General features: G+C 40.5%; 1 protein-coding gene across 2 annotated transcripts in view; it reads left to right on the top strand.

Annotated features, from left to right (window-relative positions):
- Window positions 1–971: 971 nt before the first annotated feature.
- LOC132396873 (endophilin-A1-like) overlaps window positions 972–19,020 on the top strand; it is a 157,434-nt gene continuing 139,385 nt past the window's right edge. For both annotated transcript variants that reach the window (XM_059974891.1, XM_059974892.1), the window contains exon 1: window positions 972–1,130. In XM_059974891.1, the coding sequence (XP_059830874.1) occupies window positions 1,086–1,130 (45 nt within the window). In that variant the 5' untranslated portion in view covers window positions 972–1,085. The remainder of the gene's footprint in view (window positions 1,131–19,020) is intronic.

Genomic DNA, 19,020 nt, shown 5'->3' with positions numbered 1-19,020 from the left:
CCAGTTGTAAATACTACTATTGCGAAGTACCAGAACACTCTTGTCTGCATTGCCAGTAACTACAGAGACTGATTTGTTGAGAGTGAACAGGAAATCCCTGGGCTTATTAATTACAAACGTAAGGTGTTCCTGGTTTGGACCTCCATCAGCCCTCCATCGAAAATTCTACAAGAACCTGAAGGCAGCAGTCCAGGAGAAAACCCGAGACTTTAAGGAATATTGGGTGGTATGAGCTCAGGATGATATACATTAGACAGATTCTTTAGCACCCTGGCCAACCCTGTCCCCAATTCCCAAAGCTGCATTCCAAGGTCAACCAAACCATCTTCACTCTTAATGACTTGTTCACATAAGAAATATTCACAAGATCCAGTTCCTGAACAAACCTGCCCTCCAAAGCATATGCCCACCTTAGGTTGGTGAGAACACAGACCATTTGTGGCTCTGTCAAGAAGCCTCTCATTGAAGATCGGCATTGGTGAGGAGATTCACCATCACCCACTTTAGCACCAATGGCTAAAGAAGAATGAGACCTCAAACTCCGCAGTAAACTCGTAGACCACAAGGCAGCAATGATCTCTGCGCTCCGTTTTACCTGAGACCCAGAAAAAGTTAAACATGCGGATCTATTTAGATATTAAATGAGTGTATATATAAATATAAATGTTTGTGGTATATGCCCATGGTTGCGTCTCTGAATAAAAATCGTGCATGCATTCATCAGTGCATGTGAAGGGTCCTCGCCTCAAACATCGACCGTCTATTTTCCACCACAGATGCTGTCCGACTTACTGAGTTCCTCAAGCGCTTTGTGTGGTGCTCCGGATTCCAGCATCTGCAGTCTCTCGCGACTCCATATTCCTGCGTCAGTTTTACATGTTGGTAAAACGTGTAAAACAACAAGATGCAACCGCAGAGCAGTAACTGCGCAGTGAATGAAAGTGACAAGCACCCTCCGGCCGGGCTGACGTCAGGTGGAGTCCGGATATCCTGGTTTTGCGGAGAACCATTCAGCGCAGGGGGAATGAGAAGGAGCTGCGTGCTGGAAGAGATCGCAGGTTGAGGTCTGGTGCCGCTGCGGGACCATGTCTGTGGCAGGGCTAAAGAAGCAGTTCCATAAAGCCACACAGGTAAAGGGGGGAGGATTTGACCTGATACTGCCCCTCATCTGCCTAGCGTTCTGGTCCGTACCGCTCTCCGCCTGCTCTGACTCTGAGCTCAGGTGCACTGCTCTTCCCTGGAGATGAGCTTGGCTTTGAAAACTCGGTGTCCCGGATCTGTGCCGGTCGAGCAGCATGGCACGGGCTCCCCTTTATGTATTGGATGTTGTTGGAGATATTAGACGCGGTGCGGTTAAACGTGCAGCCCGGCTGCACGGTGTATTGTTAACGAGCAGCTCCGGCTGCACAACGCAATGTTACGGTGCAACCCTGAGTTCTTGGTGCACGGTGCATTGTTACTGCAGTTCCTTGCATACGGCGATGCATTGTCGATGTGCTGCCATGAATACTCGATGCATTGTCGATATTTGGTTCTTGGCTACACGATGCATTATTGATGTGCAAGTCAGGCAGAAGCGGTGTCTGTATTGTTGTTGTGAAATGCCCTGGAATCTTGTTCAGCTAAAGAACACGTTGTTGATGGAATCTTCAAAATCATTCCAAGCAGGGCTAAGTCGAGATTAATAATATTGTTTGATTAAGCACGCATAAAATTGATGCATCTAGTTGATTATTTGCCATTTGGGGTCTCCTGAGTTTTGATATTTTGGCATTACCCTCTGTGTGGTCGGGGGGGGGGGGGGGGGGGGGGGGGGTGGTAAGATTCTTGAGATCAGGGATCATCATTAGTCACCAGATATTTTTGTTTTAATCCTGCAACTGTTGTTGAAAAGATCTTTGTTGACGGAGGAAGTGGATTATTCATCACTGGATTTCCTGTTTGTTTATTGTGATTATTAATAAGAATTATTCAGTTTGCTTATCTGGGAGAGGAAAATAATTGAAGATTTGGGGGAAGAAGTCATCATGGTCATTATGTGCTCTATCATATGGTGTAGGCATTTGTGGCCTTTCCCTATCCTGACAAATATTTCTACAGAAGTGCTTTGCCATTGCCTTCTTCTGGGTGATGTCTTTACAAGACGGGTGACCCCAGCCATTATAAGTACTCTTTAGAGATTTCCTGCCTGGAGTCAGTGGTTGCATAACCTGGACTTGTGGTATGCACCGGTTCTCATAAGACCAACCGCCACCTATTCCCATGGCTTCACATGACCCTGAAGATGGGGGGTGGAGGGGTGCTAAGCAGATACTACACCTTACCCAAGTCCGACCTGCAGGCTGGCGGAGGGAACAACCTCTTTTGGTAGAGACGTATCTCCACCCTGCCACCCAGGGGGAGGGATTTCCATTGGCTAGAGAGGGAGACCAAGTTACACTACCTAAGCAGGGGCTGGTGGGGATGGACCAGGAGTGACAAATGTCAGAAAAAGCACAAGCTTCCAAATGGGAGATTGGGTGAGTCAACAGATAATTGTTGATTACTGAAAATGATACAGCAGACACATCACAAGATCAGCAGAACAGCTGGATGAGAATATTTATGGATGATGATAATGGTCTTGTTACTGACTAGTGACACAGAGCATTAATAAAGTGAGGACTTGAGTTATAGTCCTGCCAGCCGATAACACTTTCAAATGTTCCTCTTCAGTAGTCAAGCAAGTGTGAAAAGGATGTATATGATGTTTTGTTTATATTGTTTATAATAAATAAATCTAATTTTAAAACTAGCTAGTAGCTGTTAAATTTTATTCAGTAGCTATCGGAGATCCCAATATTATGATTGATTCACTGGATTTTCTGAGGGGCGATGTGTTAAGCGAGGTGGGAATGGGTGGACAGGGACAGATCTCATAGATGCAGGTAGGAGTTTGTAGTTGGAGGAGTTGCAGCCCTATGAAAGTTGTCGTCAGATTAGACCCATCTTTGTTCTGTTGACACTTTCTTATGTTGGGTGACATTGCCATTCTGCTGAATATGGTAGAATCTGAACACATCTGGAAGTGGGAAACTTCAGCAACTGTGTAGTTATCTTGCATTTATTCATAGGATGAGGCTACTATTTATTGATTATTTCCAATTACCTTTGAAGGTGTTGCAACACCCAAATTGCCCCCAACCTATCTGTAAAATAAGACCATAAGGTGTAAGAGCAGAAGTAGACCATTCGCCATTCAATCATGGGCTGATCCAATTCTTCCAGTCATCCCCACTCCCCTGCCTTCACCCCATACCCTTTGATGCCCTGGCTAATCAAGAACCTATCTATCTCTGCCTTAAGTACACCCAGTGACTTGGCTTCCACAGCCACTCATGGCAACAAATTCCACAGATTTACCACCTTCTGACTAAAGTAATTTCTCCATATCTTGGTTCTAAATGGGCGTCCTTCAATCCTGAAGTTGTGCCCTCTTGTCCCAGACTCCCCTACCACAGGAAATAACTTTGCCATATGTAATCTGTTCAGGCCTTTTAACATTCCGAATGTTTCTATGAGATCCGCCTTCATTCTTCTGAATTCCAGGGAATACAGCCCAAGAGCTGCCATACGGTAAACCTTTCATTCCTGAAGTCAACCTTGTGAATCTTCTCTGAACCCTCTCCAATGTCAGTATATCCTTTCTAAAATAAGGAGCCCAAAACTGCACACAGTAAGTGTGGTCTCACAAGTGCCTTATAGAGCCTCAACATCACACCCCTGTTGTTATATTCCATACCTCTAGAAATGAATGCCAACATTGCATTTGCCTTCTTCACCAGTGACTCAACCTGGGGTTAAACTTTAGGGTATCCTGCACAAGGACTTCCAAGTCCCTTTGCATCTCTGCATTTTGAATTTTCTCCCCATCTAAATAAAAGTCTGTCCATTTATTTCTTCCACCAAAGTGCGTGACCATACACTTTCCAACATTGTATTTCATTTGCTACTTCTTTGCCCATTCCTCTAAACTACCTAAGTCTCCCTGCAGGCTCTCTGTTTCTTCAACGCTACCCGCTCCTCCACATATCTTTGTATCATCGGCAAATTTAGCCTCAAATCCATTAATCCCATAGTCCAAACCATTGACATACATAAACACTTTTATAACCGGCATCTTGAGATGACTTTGAGATCTGCTGCAATGTTTTGTCCACTGTGACTTGTGAAGCTTGAGACAGAAGTAGTCAAAAGTACTCACTAGTGAAACAGTAAATTATGTTGTCATCATTGGTCACTTCTTGATAGGCTGTAACCTGTGAAGTTATATGTACTCTGATAGTGCTGTTTGGGGAGGGGATCAAGCAATGATAAAATAATAGTGATATATTTTTGTTACTTATTCATTTACAAGATGTAGACGTCATGTGCATTTACTGTCCATCTCTAATTGTTGGCGGTATGAGAAGGCAGTTCAAAGTCAACCACGTTGGTGAGTTTGAAGCCTCAGAGGACAGACAGGGTAAAGACAGCAGATTTCTTTTCCTGAAGGACAACAGTGAATCCTATGGAGTTTTAAAATAATGAATAATTTCATGTCTCAATTTTTGCTTTGCCTTTTTAAATCCAGATTTATTTAATTAATTGAATTTAAATCCATAGGTCAGGTGCCTTGTTGGGGAGTTTGCAGGTGATGGTATTCCCTTGTTGTTAGAGGAGGTTGCAGGTTTGGGAGGTGTGTGCGTAACTGCAGTGTAATTTGTGGCAGATACACACTGCAGCCACTGTCCACTGCTGGTGAAGGGGGAGCATGTTCAACTAGGTAAAAAATCATCAGCTTCAGTATCTTCTCAGCATTAAAAATTTCCTAAACCATTCTGATTTAAAAATTGCTTTCTTTTTGCCATTGTGCTTTAGCAGTAAATGGTTTTTCCACTTCTTTCTCAAGCTTCACAAGTCATAGTGAGCAAGATGTTGCAACAGATCGCCTGCAAAGTCATCTCAAAGATGCCTGGTATGCAGGTGTTCTTGTTACAGACAGGTTAGGGCAATTTTTTTGTGTGTTGCAGGATCACGTTACACTCAGGCATTTTGGAAGGAGCAGATGAGAGAGGTTTGTTCAAAAACTCAGTTGATAGTGAGGCAGTTATGTACTGTATGCAGTGGCATCATCAGAGAGTCCTGTCTCTTCCTTCTGCGTTTAGTGTCCTCTGTGCAGTCTGACTGGACTTAAAGGAAACAGAATTTCATTATGCGATATTTGAGCTGTCACACAATATGAAAATACTGCCAGGGTAGCTAACAGTGAAGTACTGACCTGTAACTTACTGGAGAATACACAAGGCAGACAGAGAAAAATATCTTGAAGACTATTTAGTACTTTAATATGAACCAGGACAATGTGGTAAGCAAGAGCATGAAATGATGTGTGCTGTTGCTGGTGTGTTGTGTATTTTAATGTAAACTCCTTGGATTTAGTTTGGCTGAATCTGTCCTGGTATCAAAGATTGTGAGCCTTGTATCAAGCAATGAAAAATGCTTCAGCAGCTCCTGGAATGAGGATTGGATGTCTGTCTTTACTCAGAGCTGAAAGGACTGTTTAACTTTTCTCAGTTTTGCTGAAAGTTCTTCATTTTTATCTTATTTATCAGATTTGAAGAAAATGCTGCATTTAGCAGCATTCTTGTTTTGATCTTTAGCATTTCAGAGTTATCCATGTGTGCTGTTCTCAGCCCAGTTAAAACCAGAATGTCTTTGTAGAGCAACACATAAACAAAATGCTGGAGGAACTCAGCAGTCCAGGCAGCATCTATGGAAATGAACAGATAGTCGACGTTTTGGGCCGAGACTCTTCTTCAGCACTGTCCTAAAGAAGGGTCTTGGCCTGAAATGTCGACTATCTATTCACTTCCAAGGATGCTGCCTGACCTGCTGAGATCCTCCAGCATTTTGTGTGTGTTGCTTTGGATTTCTAGCATCTGCAGACTTACTAATGTTTTTGTCTTTAAAGAAACTGGTGAGAAGGTGTTAAGCTGGTTTACAGAACAATTATTTCAGGAATGTTGTTCAAAAGTTGTGAAATTCTTGGAGGACACTAAATTTAGCACTCTCTGCTATATAGTCAAACATTAACGCCTCAGCACCAGCTCTCAAAGCTAAATTTGTTTCCTCTTTGATTTAGATTTCTGCCAAATATTGATTTCAAGTACATAAATATTGGTGTCAATGAGCTACACTTCTTTGATTAATTAACAATTTGCAGTTTTATTGGCTCCATGATTAAATATTAAATTATTTTAAGAAGGCAATATATTCATTTGGTGTAAATTGTAATTACACCAGGCTGTTAAATCAATAAACTCTGTGAACAGAGTCACAGAATAATAGAACATAGAACAGTTCAGCACAATACAAGCCCTTCGGCCCACAATGTTGTGCCGACCCTTAAATCCTGCCTCCCATATATCCCCCACATCTTAAATTCCTCCATAATAGAACACAGAAACAGGCCCTTTGGCCCATCTAGTCCATGCCAAACTATTATTCTGCCTAGTCCCATCAATTTACACAGACCACACCCTTCCATACCCCTCACACCAATGTGCCTAACCAAATTTCTCTTAAATGTTGAAGTCAAACCCACATCCACCACTTTCGTTGGCAACTTGTTCCACACTCTCACCACCCTATGAGTGAAGAAGCTCCCCTTCACGTTCCCCTTAATCATTTCACCTTTCACCCTTAACCCATGATCTCTAGTTTTAGTATCAGCCATTTTCAGTGGAAAAAGCCTGCATGTACTGACCCTATCTATACCCCTCATAATAAATCTTCCCACAATGGAAGGACAAAATACATTCCTGTAGTTCATTATTGCATCAAGTGATTGGAGAATTATAATGTATTTCTGAGCTTTGTAAGAATCCTAAAATATAACTCAGTTTTGAATTAGCACTTAACTGTTGAAAAATCATCAAATATGGAGCCAAATACAGACATTTGTAACTAATCCAAGTATTTTTACATACTTGCATTCATAATTCTGCATTCATACTTGCATTCATAATTCTGGCTTCAAATATTTAATTGTTTCATTAATGGTGGCTACTCCTTCGCCTGCTTGGCCCGACATGCTGACTAAACCCCTTTACTTCTCTCTCGTCCATTATGAAGCTCCTCAAAACTGACCTCTTTGATTTTATTTGGTCACATAGTGGAATCTCCTTATGATGCTCTCATGCTTGTCACCACTCCCGTGAAGCACATTTTATTAATTTTATTGATGTTATATGCCAAAAGTTCAATGAGATGAAAGGAGTATTGTGTACAGTTCTGGTCACCGAATTATAGGAAAGATATCAATAAAATAGAGTGCAGAGAAGATTTACTAGAATATTACCTGGGTTTCAGCATCTAAATTACAGGGAAAGGTTGAACAAGTTGGGTCTTTAATCTTTGGATCGTAGAAGGTTGAGGGGAGACTTGATAGAGGTTTTTAAAATTATGAGGGGGATAGATAGAGTTGACGTGGATAGGCTTTTTCCATTGAGCGTAGGGGAGATTCAAACAAGAGGACATGAGTTGAGAGTTATGGGGCAAAATTTTAAGGGTAACACGAGGGGGAATTTCTTTACTCAGAGAGTGGTAGCTGTGTGGAACGAGCTTCCAGTAGAAGTGGTACAGGTATTGTCATTTAAAGTAAAATTGGATAAGTATATGGACAGGAAAAGAATGGGCTGAGTGCAGGCCAGTGGGACTAGGTGAGAGTAAGCGTTTGGCATGGACTAGAAGGGCGGAGATGGCCTGTTTCCGTGCTGTAATTGTTATATGGTTATATGGAAAATTGTTGTTGCTTATTTATACAGTTGTAGTACAGAACACAAGAATGATGGTTTCCCAGAAACAGTTATGTACACTCACTGACCACTTAATTAACTACAGGAATTAGCTTCTTTAGCTTCTGCTGTAGCCCACCCACTTCAAGTTTCAGCGTATTGTGTGTTCAGAGATGCTTTTCTGCACACCGTTGTTGTACTATAGGGTTACTTGAGTTACTGTTGCCTTCCTTTCTGCTTGAAACAGTTTGGCCATTCTTGTCTGAACTTTCCCATCAACAAGGCATTTTCACCAACAGATCTACTGCTCACTGGATGTTTTTGTCCATCATTCTCTGTAAACTCTGCAGACTGTTGTGCGTGAAAATTTCAGGAGATCAGTGGATTCTGAGATTGTCAAACCACCCTAACTGGCATCAACAATTATTCCGCGGTCAGAGTCACTTAGATCACATTTCTTCCCCATTCTGATGCTCAGTCTGAACAGCAACTGAGCTTCGTTACCATGTCTGCATGCGTTTATGCAATGAGTTGCTACTGCATGATTGGCTGATTAGATTATTTGCATTAATAAGCAGGTGTGCCTAATAAAGTGGCCATATCTATATTTTTATATATATTGTGTGTGTCTGTGTCTGTACTGACCATCAACCACTCATTGACACTAATCATATTTTTTAAAATTCTCCCTACATTCTCATCAATCCCCTCAAATTCTGCCCCTTACCTGTTACACAAAAGCACAGTGCCCTCCTGCTCTTTGAACTGCCACTGTGCGATCTTTTCTATCTGGTTGAAAGATCAGGCCAGGTTTTCTCATCCAGCAGTAGCACTCTGTCCATCTTTTGTACTTGAGTATCACAATGAGACTTGAACCTGTTTATTCATCGGCATTGTGTATCGCTTTATTTATCCAAGGACAAGGATGTATGTGGTAGTTATGTTTCATGTGACAGATTGGAAACATATGGATGGATCTCATTAAAGATCACAGTCACGATGCACACATATTTTTAACCCTTTGAACACCTTTGTCTCTAGAAACCATATGGCTAATTGACCATGGTTCCTCGTTTTAAAACTAATCCCAGCAACGAGCAGTGTGAAGAAGTTTCTTTCGTAAAGAAATCAGCAGGTCTCGCTTTTAACCTAAACATACTACAGACTAGATCGGCTGCAGAACCTGTGTTAGTGCTGCAGTACTCTGTAGCTGTAGGAAGAATGGCACTGTAATATGCATCTCTCTTAGTCTGTCCACCCATTGTTCTCTGCATATGTGGATTCATTGAATTTTGCTACCTTTAATTTGCCTTGAATTTGAATTTGAATTTCCAATGAATTTGCCTTGCTACCTGGAAATTTGGCTAAATACTTTTGTCTTTCTATGATCATATTTGTATCTTTTTTAAGTCAGTTTAGCCCATCTTGCATTGGTGGTTTGTTTATAAAATTGTCTAAAATCGTTACTGTGACTCATTTTCTGCTAAATGTAAGTTTGTAATGTGCATGTTTCATCATCATCATCACGTGCCATACTCTGCCAGAGCCTCAGTGACCACTTTCTTCCACTGCGATCCATCGGCAATCAAACCTCTTGTATCTCTGGCCATGAGGCTGGTCCACTTCTTGATGTTGCCGATCCAGGTTGTCCTCTGTTTGCCTCGGGACAAGTTTCCTTCTACTCTGCCTTCAAGCACAGTGCGTTCCAGTGTGTTATCAGTTCTTGAGATGTGTCCAAAATAACAAAGTTTCCTTGGGATAATGCTTTCCAGAAGTATTGGTTTCGTACCAATCTTTTCTAGGATGAAATTGTTGGATCTCCTTTCAATGTTTACCCTGAGGATCCGTCTGTATGTCCACATCTCAAATGCTGTCAACTTCTTTTCATCAGCTGCTTTTAGGGTCCATGTTTCACAGCCATATAGGATTACTGGCCAAACGAGACCCTTGAGGAGGCGTATCTTGGTGTTAGTGCTCACAGATCTATCTTTCCAGATGTTCCAGAGTTTGGTAGTGGCTGTGCACATTATAGTTTAGTATAATCTTGGTAGGATAAACAATAAACTGGAATCAGAATCAGGGTTATTACCACTGACATACTGTATGTCACGAAGTTAGCTGACTTAAAGCCACCAGCTCTGTACTGGACTCTGAGCATTTCTTTACGTGAGAGCCAGCAGGTTTAGAGCTTCACCAAGATCACAGACTCTACAGCTTGCTCCCTGTCATTGGGCTCCTTATGTAGGCTATCAATGGAATGAAAACTTACTTTTTTCATTGGCTTTGATTGTCTTTGGATTTTTCTGAATATTGGGGAGATACAGAAGCTGGTTAAGACAAAAAAGCCATCTGTCAGATGTTTTGTAGGCAGGTTCCGTTCTATCTCCCCATAAAGCATTGCTTTCATATACACTCTTGTCATTGAGGATATCAGCAGTAAAGGTGATGGTTTACCATTGACAGCAAGATATAACTGGCTGGGATTGAGGGAATACTAAGGGTTTTTGAATAGTTTTTAAAGTGTAAATAAAGGAGGAAATGGTTAAAGCTCTGACTGTTATCTTTTGAAGAAAGATCATTGACCTGAAGGTTTAACACACTTTCTCTCTCTACAGTTGCTGCCTGAACTGCTGAGTATTGCTAACATTTTCTGTTTTTATTTAAGCTTTACATCAACTATATTGTTTCCTTTTCAATTGTTTTCTAATCCTCCTTGTGTGGATTATATGTGGACTGGAAGATGTAGTAGAATCATTTGTAAAGGAGGTAGAAGAGGCTAGACGAAGAAGAAAGGCAGATTTTGAAAATATGAAACATAAAAAGAAAAGGTTGGAAAAACACAGCAGGCCAATCAGACTAATTAATATATATATATTAATATTAATATACTAATTAATATAAACTATTGGAAAATTTTCTCAGATGCTGTACTTATCCTCACATAGATATGGATTAGCCAAGGACAGTCAGTGTGGATTTGTTAAGAGAAGGCTATGTCTAAATGGCTTTGTTTTACAGGGTGTAATAGGCAGTGTGAATGAGAGTTAAATATTTATTGTTGTTGATATGGAAATAGAAGCCTCAGAAGAGTCAAGGAAGTTTTCCAAGTTGGATTCAAAACTGGATCAGTAAAAAGAAGCAACGAGTGACAATGATCACCTGGTGTTTTGTGCCAATTTTCAGTTCGTAGGAAAGAGAAATTAGCAATGTAATTGAATGTCAGAAAGGTTCTGATGGATTTTTCAGTCCACCTAATTCATGATGGTAGTTCTGGGATTGGAACTGAGAAACTGAGAAAGCCTCTCGGATGAGTGTCAAAACATCTTCCAGGCAACACAGCAAGTCCAGTTGCCTTGATTTCCTACCACCTGGTATACAGTGACCTGGATGACTGAGAACCTTGATAGACAACACCACATCGTGTAGTATTCTTGATATGTTTCTAAATTCTGTAATTTCTGGCAATTTCATTTTTTGTCTGTATCAGATGCCCACATGTGATATTGGCTCAACTTGTTTGTTTCCTCTCCTTTTTAATTTATATTGTTCCTCAGGGAATAGCCTATTCTAATCTGTCAGCTATGTATTCTTGCTGTGCATTCTTTTGTATATTTTCTTTTGTCTGTCTTATCACTTACTTTACTCTGTTAGAGGCATCAGCCTTCCTTCCCTGCCCTCCTTACAGCCTAACAAGCTCCTTCAGTTTCCTTACCTGTTTTGATGAAGGATCTTTAACCTGAACATTGGCTCTGTAACTCTTTCCACTGATGCAGCCTGACCCATTGAGTATTCCCAACATTTTCGGTTTTTATTTTAGATTGCCTGCATCTGCAGTTGTGTTTTTGACTTTCATGAGGGATTTTCCTACACTTAGTTGGAAGCACTTCAATTTCAATTCCATCAACGAGCTGTTTGATTTTTTTTTTGCAATCATGTATCTTTGTCAAATGTCCTAGACCAAGAGAGTATGTATAGTTAAGCTCAATAGAATCATAGCATCCATATTTCCTTATGTCTTAGAAGGAGAGTGTTAGCCCATTTGGATCACTGCCAGCACATAGGGCAATCTCTTTCCTTCACCCTAGACGTTATCACTCAGTTAGACGGTAGGGAAATCTACGATGGGGAATTATCTTAGCATTTCATGTCTTTAGGTTATGCACTAGTCAGACTAGGGAAGTGGATGTTGTCTACATGGGACTTCCCAGCATTTGACAAAGTCTCTCATGGTAGGCTAATCCAGAAGATGATGTTATGGTGACTTGGTTGATTGAATCCAGAATTGCCTTGGCACTAGAAGCTGGATGGTATTGATGGAGGGGTGTTATTCTGACTGAAGATATGTGGTATCACCTCTGGCACCCCTCTTCATGTTAAAATCATGTGGACAGAATCTAGATGGGCCACTTAGTAAGTTTTTAGACTACACAAAAATGGTTGGAGTTTTGAATAGTGAGGAAGTTTGTCAAAAGCAAAGTGGAATATAAAGAGTTACAGAAAAGGGCATAGAAATGGCAGATGGAATTTAATTTAGGCAAGTGTAAGGTGTTTGTTGTGCTTCTGAAGGTCAAATGTAAGGGGAAAGAATACAGTAAATGGTATGACCCTGAGAAACATCAGTGGCAACACATGTAGAAAGGACGGTACAGAAAGAGCTTGTATTCATTCATTGGGGTGTTGAGTATAGAGAGAACATTGAGAGAGTGTTTCCATTAGTAGGAAGTTTATGATCCAAGGACACAGCTTCAGAATAAAGAGTTGTCTCTTAGTAACTGAGATGAGCAATTTCTTCAGTTTGAAGGTGGTGAATCTCTGGAATTCATGCCAGAGTTGGTGGTGGAAGTCAAGTCATCAGGTGTATGGGTAAAGGGTTGAGGGTTACTGGGAGAAGGAAGAAGAATGGGGTTGAAAATAAATCAGCCATGATTGAATGGCAGAGCAGACTCAATGGGTCAAATAGCTTAATTATTCTCCTATATCTTATCACCATAAAAGAGTAAGCAGTTGTATAATACATCGGTTAGGCCACATTTGGAGTATTCTGTGCAGTTCTGGTTCACCGCCTCCCCCCTCCATTACAGGACAATTGTAGAGGTTTTGGAGAGCGTGGAGCAAGGATTCACTAGGATCCTGCCTGGAATATGATAAGGAAAGGTTGAACAATGTTGGATTGATTTCTGTGCTGTATGTGAGACTGAGGGGAGACATGATCAATGTTTGTAAAATTATGAGAGACATAGAAAGGGTAGAGTCTTTTTCCTAGAATAGAAGAGTCAAACCCATGTGATAATAAAGAGGAATTGCAAACTTTACATGGAGAGTACTAAAGATTAGAATTGAACCTGGGTCGGATGTAGTTCTGAAGTTGCATAACTGTGTTGCTCCATGTAGCACATGGTACATTGTTTGGTCTACCATATTAATTCCAACTATCAAGTATACTAACCACTATTCATCTGCCTACTTAGATATTTCTAAGTGCTGTGAGAATTGTTGCAACCACTTCTCCGTGAGGCTGTGTGTTCCAAGTTTCAAACACTCGCTGGGTGAACAAATTCTTCATTGGGCTTTCCCTGGACCTCTCAGCCCTTGCCTTAACCCTAATATAATGTATGTATCTTCCATGTTTCATTCTGCATCTTTGTAGGAATATATCTGCTTTTGCCATGGTTCCAAATCACATTCTTTGGGTACTGTCTGGATCAATGGAATTGCCTGATGAAGCTTTCATTGAAATTTGGACATGTCCTTAGCCAACATTGGAACTTGTTTTGTAAGATAGAAAGAATATAGTTTTCCCATTTTGTACTTCATTTGACTTTTTCAACAGAGAACCTGTTGAAATGACTGCCATTATTTACCCTGCAGGTTTAGTGACTTCTGTAATGCTTGTCGCGGTTGGTATGGTAACTTAGTCATTAAATTTTTGGGCTGACATCCAGAAGCCAGGACCTCCTAGAATCAGCAGTTTAAATCCTACTGTGGCATTTACATTCTGTTAAATAAATAGATTTGTCACTTTGAAAGATTTTGTCAATAATGCTGAATATGAAACCAATGAGCTTGCCTTTTTTGAAAATATATTATTTTTCACCCATATTTTGTGGAAGGAGATCTGTCGTTCCTACACTCTGGTTTATGTGTGACTCCAGATTTCTCAATGCTTCAAAGACTGTTAACAGCCTTGTGAAATGGTTAAAAAAAAACACTAGTCAGTGATGTCCTCATCCAATGAAATAATGAGTTAAAAAAGACATTATTGTTCAGTGTTAACAGCTTCACCGTGTAAAGAGCAAAGTCTAAGGCATTTTATTCAAGGAATTATAGCTACAGTTCTAAAATGTAATAAATCATGAGAAGTGAGCATTGCTGATAAGGGCAAGATTTATTTGTTCAAAATTGCTATTAAACAGATAGTGGTAGTAGTTTCTTCATGAACTGGAATCCTTGTGGTGAATGCACTTCAAAAAATGTTCATGGGATCTTTGAAATCCATGACATAGAATGAAGCAATTCAGCCCATCATGATCATTCTGGTCAAAAGGTTAATCCCACTTCCAAGCATGGGCCCATTTTATACTCTTCCCATCCATTGAGTGAAATAATTCCTTCCTCATCATCCCTCTAATCTTCCTACTAATTAACTTAATTCTGTACCTCCTGATTACTAAATTCTCTGCTTCAGGGAAGCAGATCCTTTCTGTTTGCCCTTTCTGAGCCTCTCAGTTTTATGTGCTTTCATGAAATCACCCTTACCAGTCTGGACAGTCTTTTCTGATAACTATAGTTCATAAGTCCTCGTCAGTCTCCTGCAGAATGTTTCTAGTATTGTCATATGTATTGTGCAGTGTGATGGCCAGAACAGGACCACACTAATATTTTAAGCAGTCCCATCATGACTTCCCTGCCCTTGCATTCTCTGCCTTAGCTAGTAAAGACCAGTACAGATGTGCATTCTTAACCATCTAATTGACCAGTCCTGCTGTTTCAAAGTTTCAGAGGTACATTTAATGTCAGAGAAATGTATACAGTATTTTTCCTGAAATGCTTTTGCTTCGCAACCATCCATGAAAACAGAGGAGTGCCCCCAAAAAATGAACGACAGTTAAGTGTTAGAACCCCAAAGTCCCCGCTCAGCTCCCTCCCTCCCACACCAGCAAGCAACAACCCCCCCTCCCCCCACCGGCAAATCAAAAAGCATCAGCACCCACCACCGAGCTCTCAGGCGTAACCAAGGCAACAGTAAAGCCACAAACTGGCAGTACCCCAAAGACTACTTGTTCACCTGGTATTCGACATACCACAGGCTCTCTCTCTCTCCCTAATAAGGGAGAGAGAGGTGTCCTCGTTTCACAGCGAGAGGGGAGACATAACAAACAAAATCAACCTTGTGAACCTCCTTTGGACTCTTTCCAATGACAACACATCCTTCCTGAGATATGGGACCCAAAATTGCTGACAATAATGTGAAAGCCCTGGAAAAGTCGACTGTTTATTTCGCTCCACAGATGCTTGACCTGATGACTTCCTTCAGCATTTTGTACTTGTTGCTCAACATTTCTAGCATCTGTGGAATTTCTTTTGTCTTTCATATAAAGCAGGTGTTGGCTGTTTGCTTCTTGTATGTTCCCACCAAATGCATTGTATTAAAGGAAGCAAACACACATGTAAAAATGATGCAACAAATGAATTTTAAAGAGCATGGTGAATAACAGTGAGATTCTTGCCAGCTGGAATATTATATTGCATGAAATGGCAAAAGAAAAGCTACAATGCTAGAAATCTGTAATATAGTCAAGAGAGCATTGGAGAAAGTCCATCAGCATTGGTGGATTGAGAAGCAGAGAGTTAGCATTTACATCAAAGATCCTCGAAGAGAATGGGCTGTTTATTTATTTTGTAGTACATAGTAATTTTATTTCTTTGCCCTACTGTTGTTACAGAAGAATAAATATCACGTCATATAAGACAGTGATAACGAGCCTGATTTTGATTCCGATTCTGACATCAATCTGAGATGTCGACGCTGTTACTTGCTGCTCAGATGCTGCCTGACATAGTAATTCATGTTTCCCTGAGCAACAGGACTTGGGGCTGCAACTTTATGCCAGTGTTTGCAGCGTAAACATTGGGCAGGGACAGCTTTTCATTTGTTCAGTTCTCCCTTCAGCCAGCACTGAAACTCGAAGTTTGTCTTATTTGCCCTTGACGTATTGAGATTAATTGGATGTGTCTCCATGCTGTAGAGTAGTGTGCTGTGTTTGAGCATAAATCCATTGGCATGAATCAAACTGCACCCCAGGCATCTGCAATGCAGCCGCACTGATCTGAATTCAGCATTGTTTTATGCAAACAAGCTGTAGGAAGTTTCTTTTCCAAGCTAGCTGAAAATGACCACACCAGCAGGGTGGCTGTACATTTTATTCCTGTCCCTTTTGTTACATGCCAGCTGTTTAATGTAAGACTCTCTCTGTAGTTTTATTTTAAGGCTTTTAAATTACTCTCTTGATGGAGGTAATCTTAACCCAATGTGTCCTGCTGGAATCCATCACAGATTGGGCCACAACTTTACTTCCTCTGATTTTATTCTCTGAGCTGCCAGTTGATCAGATATCGTTCAGCAGGTTGGGTTAAAATCACCCCATCATTTTTTCTCCCCTCACTCTTCATGAGAAGTCAGTTGACTTGGCAGGTGGTAAACTGTAGATTGTTTGATTGAAATTATCTAAGTTTATGGAGGCTGTTTAGCCCACTGAGTGTGCCTTGCTTCCTCTGAGGAAAACTTGCCTGAAAAATATTTACCTTTAGTTGTCTCCCACCTCCTTTTAATGTGAGCCCCAGGAAATGATGAGAAAGGATTATGCAATGGCTGTGGTGGATGATACAGGATGATGGATAAAGAGAAGCTTGATTAACACAGGGGCAGAGGAAGTGCAGGGTTTTACTGCAGTTTAGATGATGAGATTGAGAGAAAGCTTGAATGAAGCACAGACCCAGCTTGGGTTGAGTGTTTTTTTTTGTGATGTACCCTCTGAAACGACATTTAAAGTGAAGATTGACTTACTTCAGATGCTCTGGTGGATGATGAATGGAGATTAATTGGTGGAGTGAAGAAAAATTGGAGGAATGGAGAACCTTTGACCCATTAGTAGTTTTAGCTATTGATGGACGTTTAAGTTATTTCTTCATGTTGGAATTTTGGGTTTGGATGTATTGTTTTGGAGCATTGCTTCTTGCCTTGGAGATCCAGTCATCTCTCCCTGTATAGGAGACGGGTGTTCTTGGGTTCAGTTATAAAGATTTGTCAAGTCTCCTTGGTCTGTGGTTATGCCAGTCTATGGAACGACGAAACAGAGGCTTTGTTTGCACAGGTAAATCTATGCTGCATGTTCCAAGAATGTACTCAAACTTAACTCTATCTATTTTTGCAAGGTGGAGGAGAAATTAATTATATTTTAAAATTGGCTTCTTCACATAAAACGCACAAATTTAATATATTTGAAAATTTGTAATTTGTTCTTGGTGGCTGCAGGTTTTCTGTAAAGGAGCTTTCTACATGATTGTCAAAATTCTTAAATATATTTGTCACTTTAAGATGGTATCCTCTGATTTATGAGCCAAAGTCATGTTCAACATGAAACAATGGTGCTTTAATATGTGCCAGAATTACCAACAAGGTCAGAATCAGAATCAGGTTTATTATCACTGGCATGTGTCATGAACTTTGTTAGCAGCAGCAGTTCAATGCAATATATGATAATATGGAAATGTTGAAATCCAAGGGCATGTGGCTTTTGAATAATAGATTAGTAGCTTTCATTTATTTCATTAGACAATGGCAATTTTTTCTTAACTTAGGTTTCTTAACAATTCCTGTCAGTGCAGGTGTAATCTGTAATCAACCTGTTTTCTTCCATAAACCTGGTGTCTTCATAGTTTTGTTCAAATGTGGCTTTAAGGAAATTAACTTGAAAGAACACTTTTTAGTTACTATAAAATATGTTGGAGTGAATTTTCCCCCATGGGATGGCCAAAGAAAATAGTCATGGTAACATTATTAACATTAAGGGTAAGACGGTAGAGTACAAACCAATCGTCATAGAGGGATCAGAGGTGGAGAGAGTGAGCAATTTCAAATTCCTGGATGTCAATATCCCTGAGGACCTAACCTGGACACAACATATTGATTCAGCTATAAAGAAGGCAAGACAGTGGCTATATCTCATCAACAAGAGAAAATCTGCAGATGCTGGAAATATGAGAAACACACACAATGCTGGAGGAACTCAACCAATTCTTTGTCTATCTTGCTTGTTATTTCTTCAAAAAATTCCAACAGGTTTGTCAGGCAAAATTTTCCCTTGAGGAAGCCATGTTGACCTCGGCCTATCCTGTGCCTCCAAGTATCCTGGGGCCTCATCCTTAATAATTGACTTCCCAACCACCGTGGTTAGACTAACTGGCCTATAGTTGCCTCTCTCCTTTCTTGCAGAGTGGAGTGACATCTGCAATTTTCCAGTCTTCCAGAACCTTTCCAGAATCCAGTGTTTCTTGATAGATCATTACTATTGGCTCCACAATCTTTTCAGCCATCTCTTTCAGAACCTTGGGGTGTACACAAACTGGTCCAGTTGACTTATCTATCTTCAGATCCTTCAGTTTCCCAAGTATCTTCTCTCTAGTAATGGTAACTTCACACATTTCATGCCCCCTGACACCTGGAACTTCCACCATTCTGCTAGTGTTTTCACCAGTGAAGACTGAAGCAAAATGCTTATTCAGTATGGCCACCCTTTCTTTTTACCCCATAATTACCTCTCCAGCATCATTGTCTAGCAGTCCGATATCCACTCTCGCCTCTCTTTTACCCTTTGTATCTGAAGAAATTTTTGGCATCCTCTTTAATACTATTGGCTAGCTTACTTTCATATGCCACCTTTACCTTCTTAATGACTTCTTTAGTTGCCTTCTGTTGGTTTTTAAAAGCTTCCCAATCCTCTAACTTCCCATTAATTTTTGCTCTATTGTATGCTCTCTCTTTGGCTTTTATGTTGGCTTTGACTTCTCATGTTAGCCACTGTTGTGTCATTTTTTGTTTAGAATATGTCTTCCTCTTTGGGATGTATATATCCTGTGCCTTCCAAATTGCTTCCAGAAATTCCAGCTATTGCTGCTCTGCTCTCATTCCTGACTTATTTTAGCA

Source organism: Hypanus sabinus, chromosome 7 (assembly GCF_030144855.1).
Source record: "Hypanus sabinus isolate sHypSab1 chromosome 7, sHypSab1.hap1, whole genome shotgun sequence".
NCBI lineage: Eukaryota > Metazoa > Chordata > Chondrichthyes > Myliobatiformes > Dasyatidae > Hypanus > Hypanus sabinus.
This window is presented reverse-complemented; position numbering and strand designations above follow the sequence as displayed.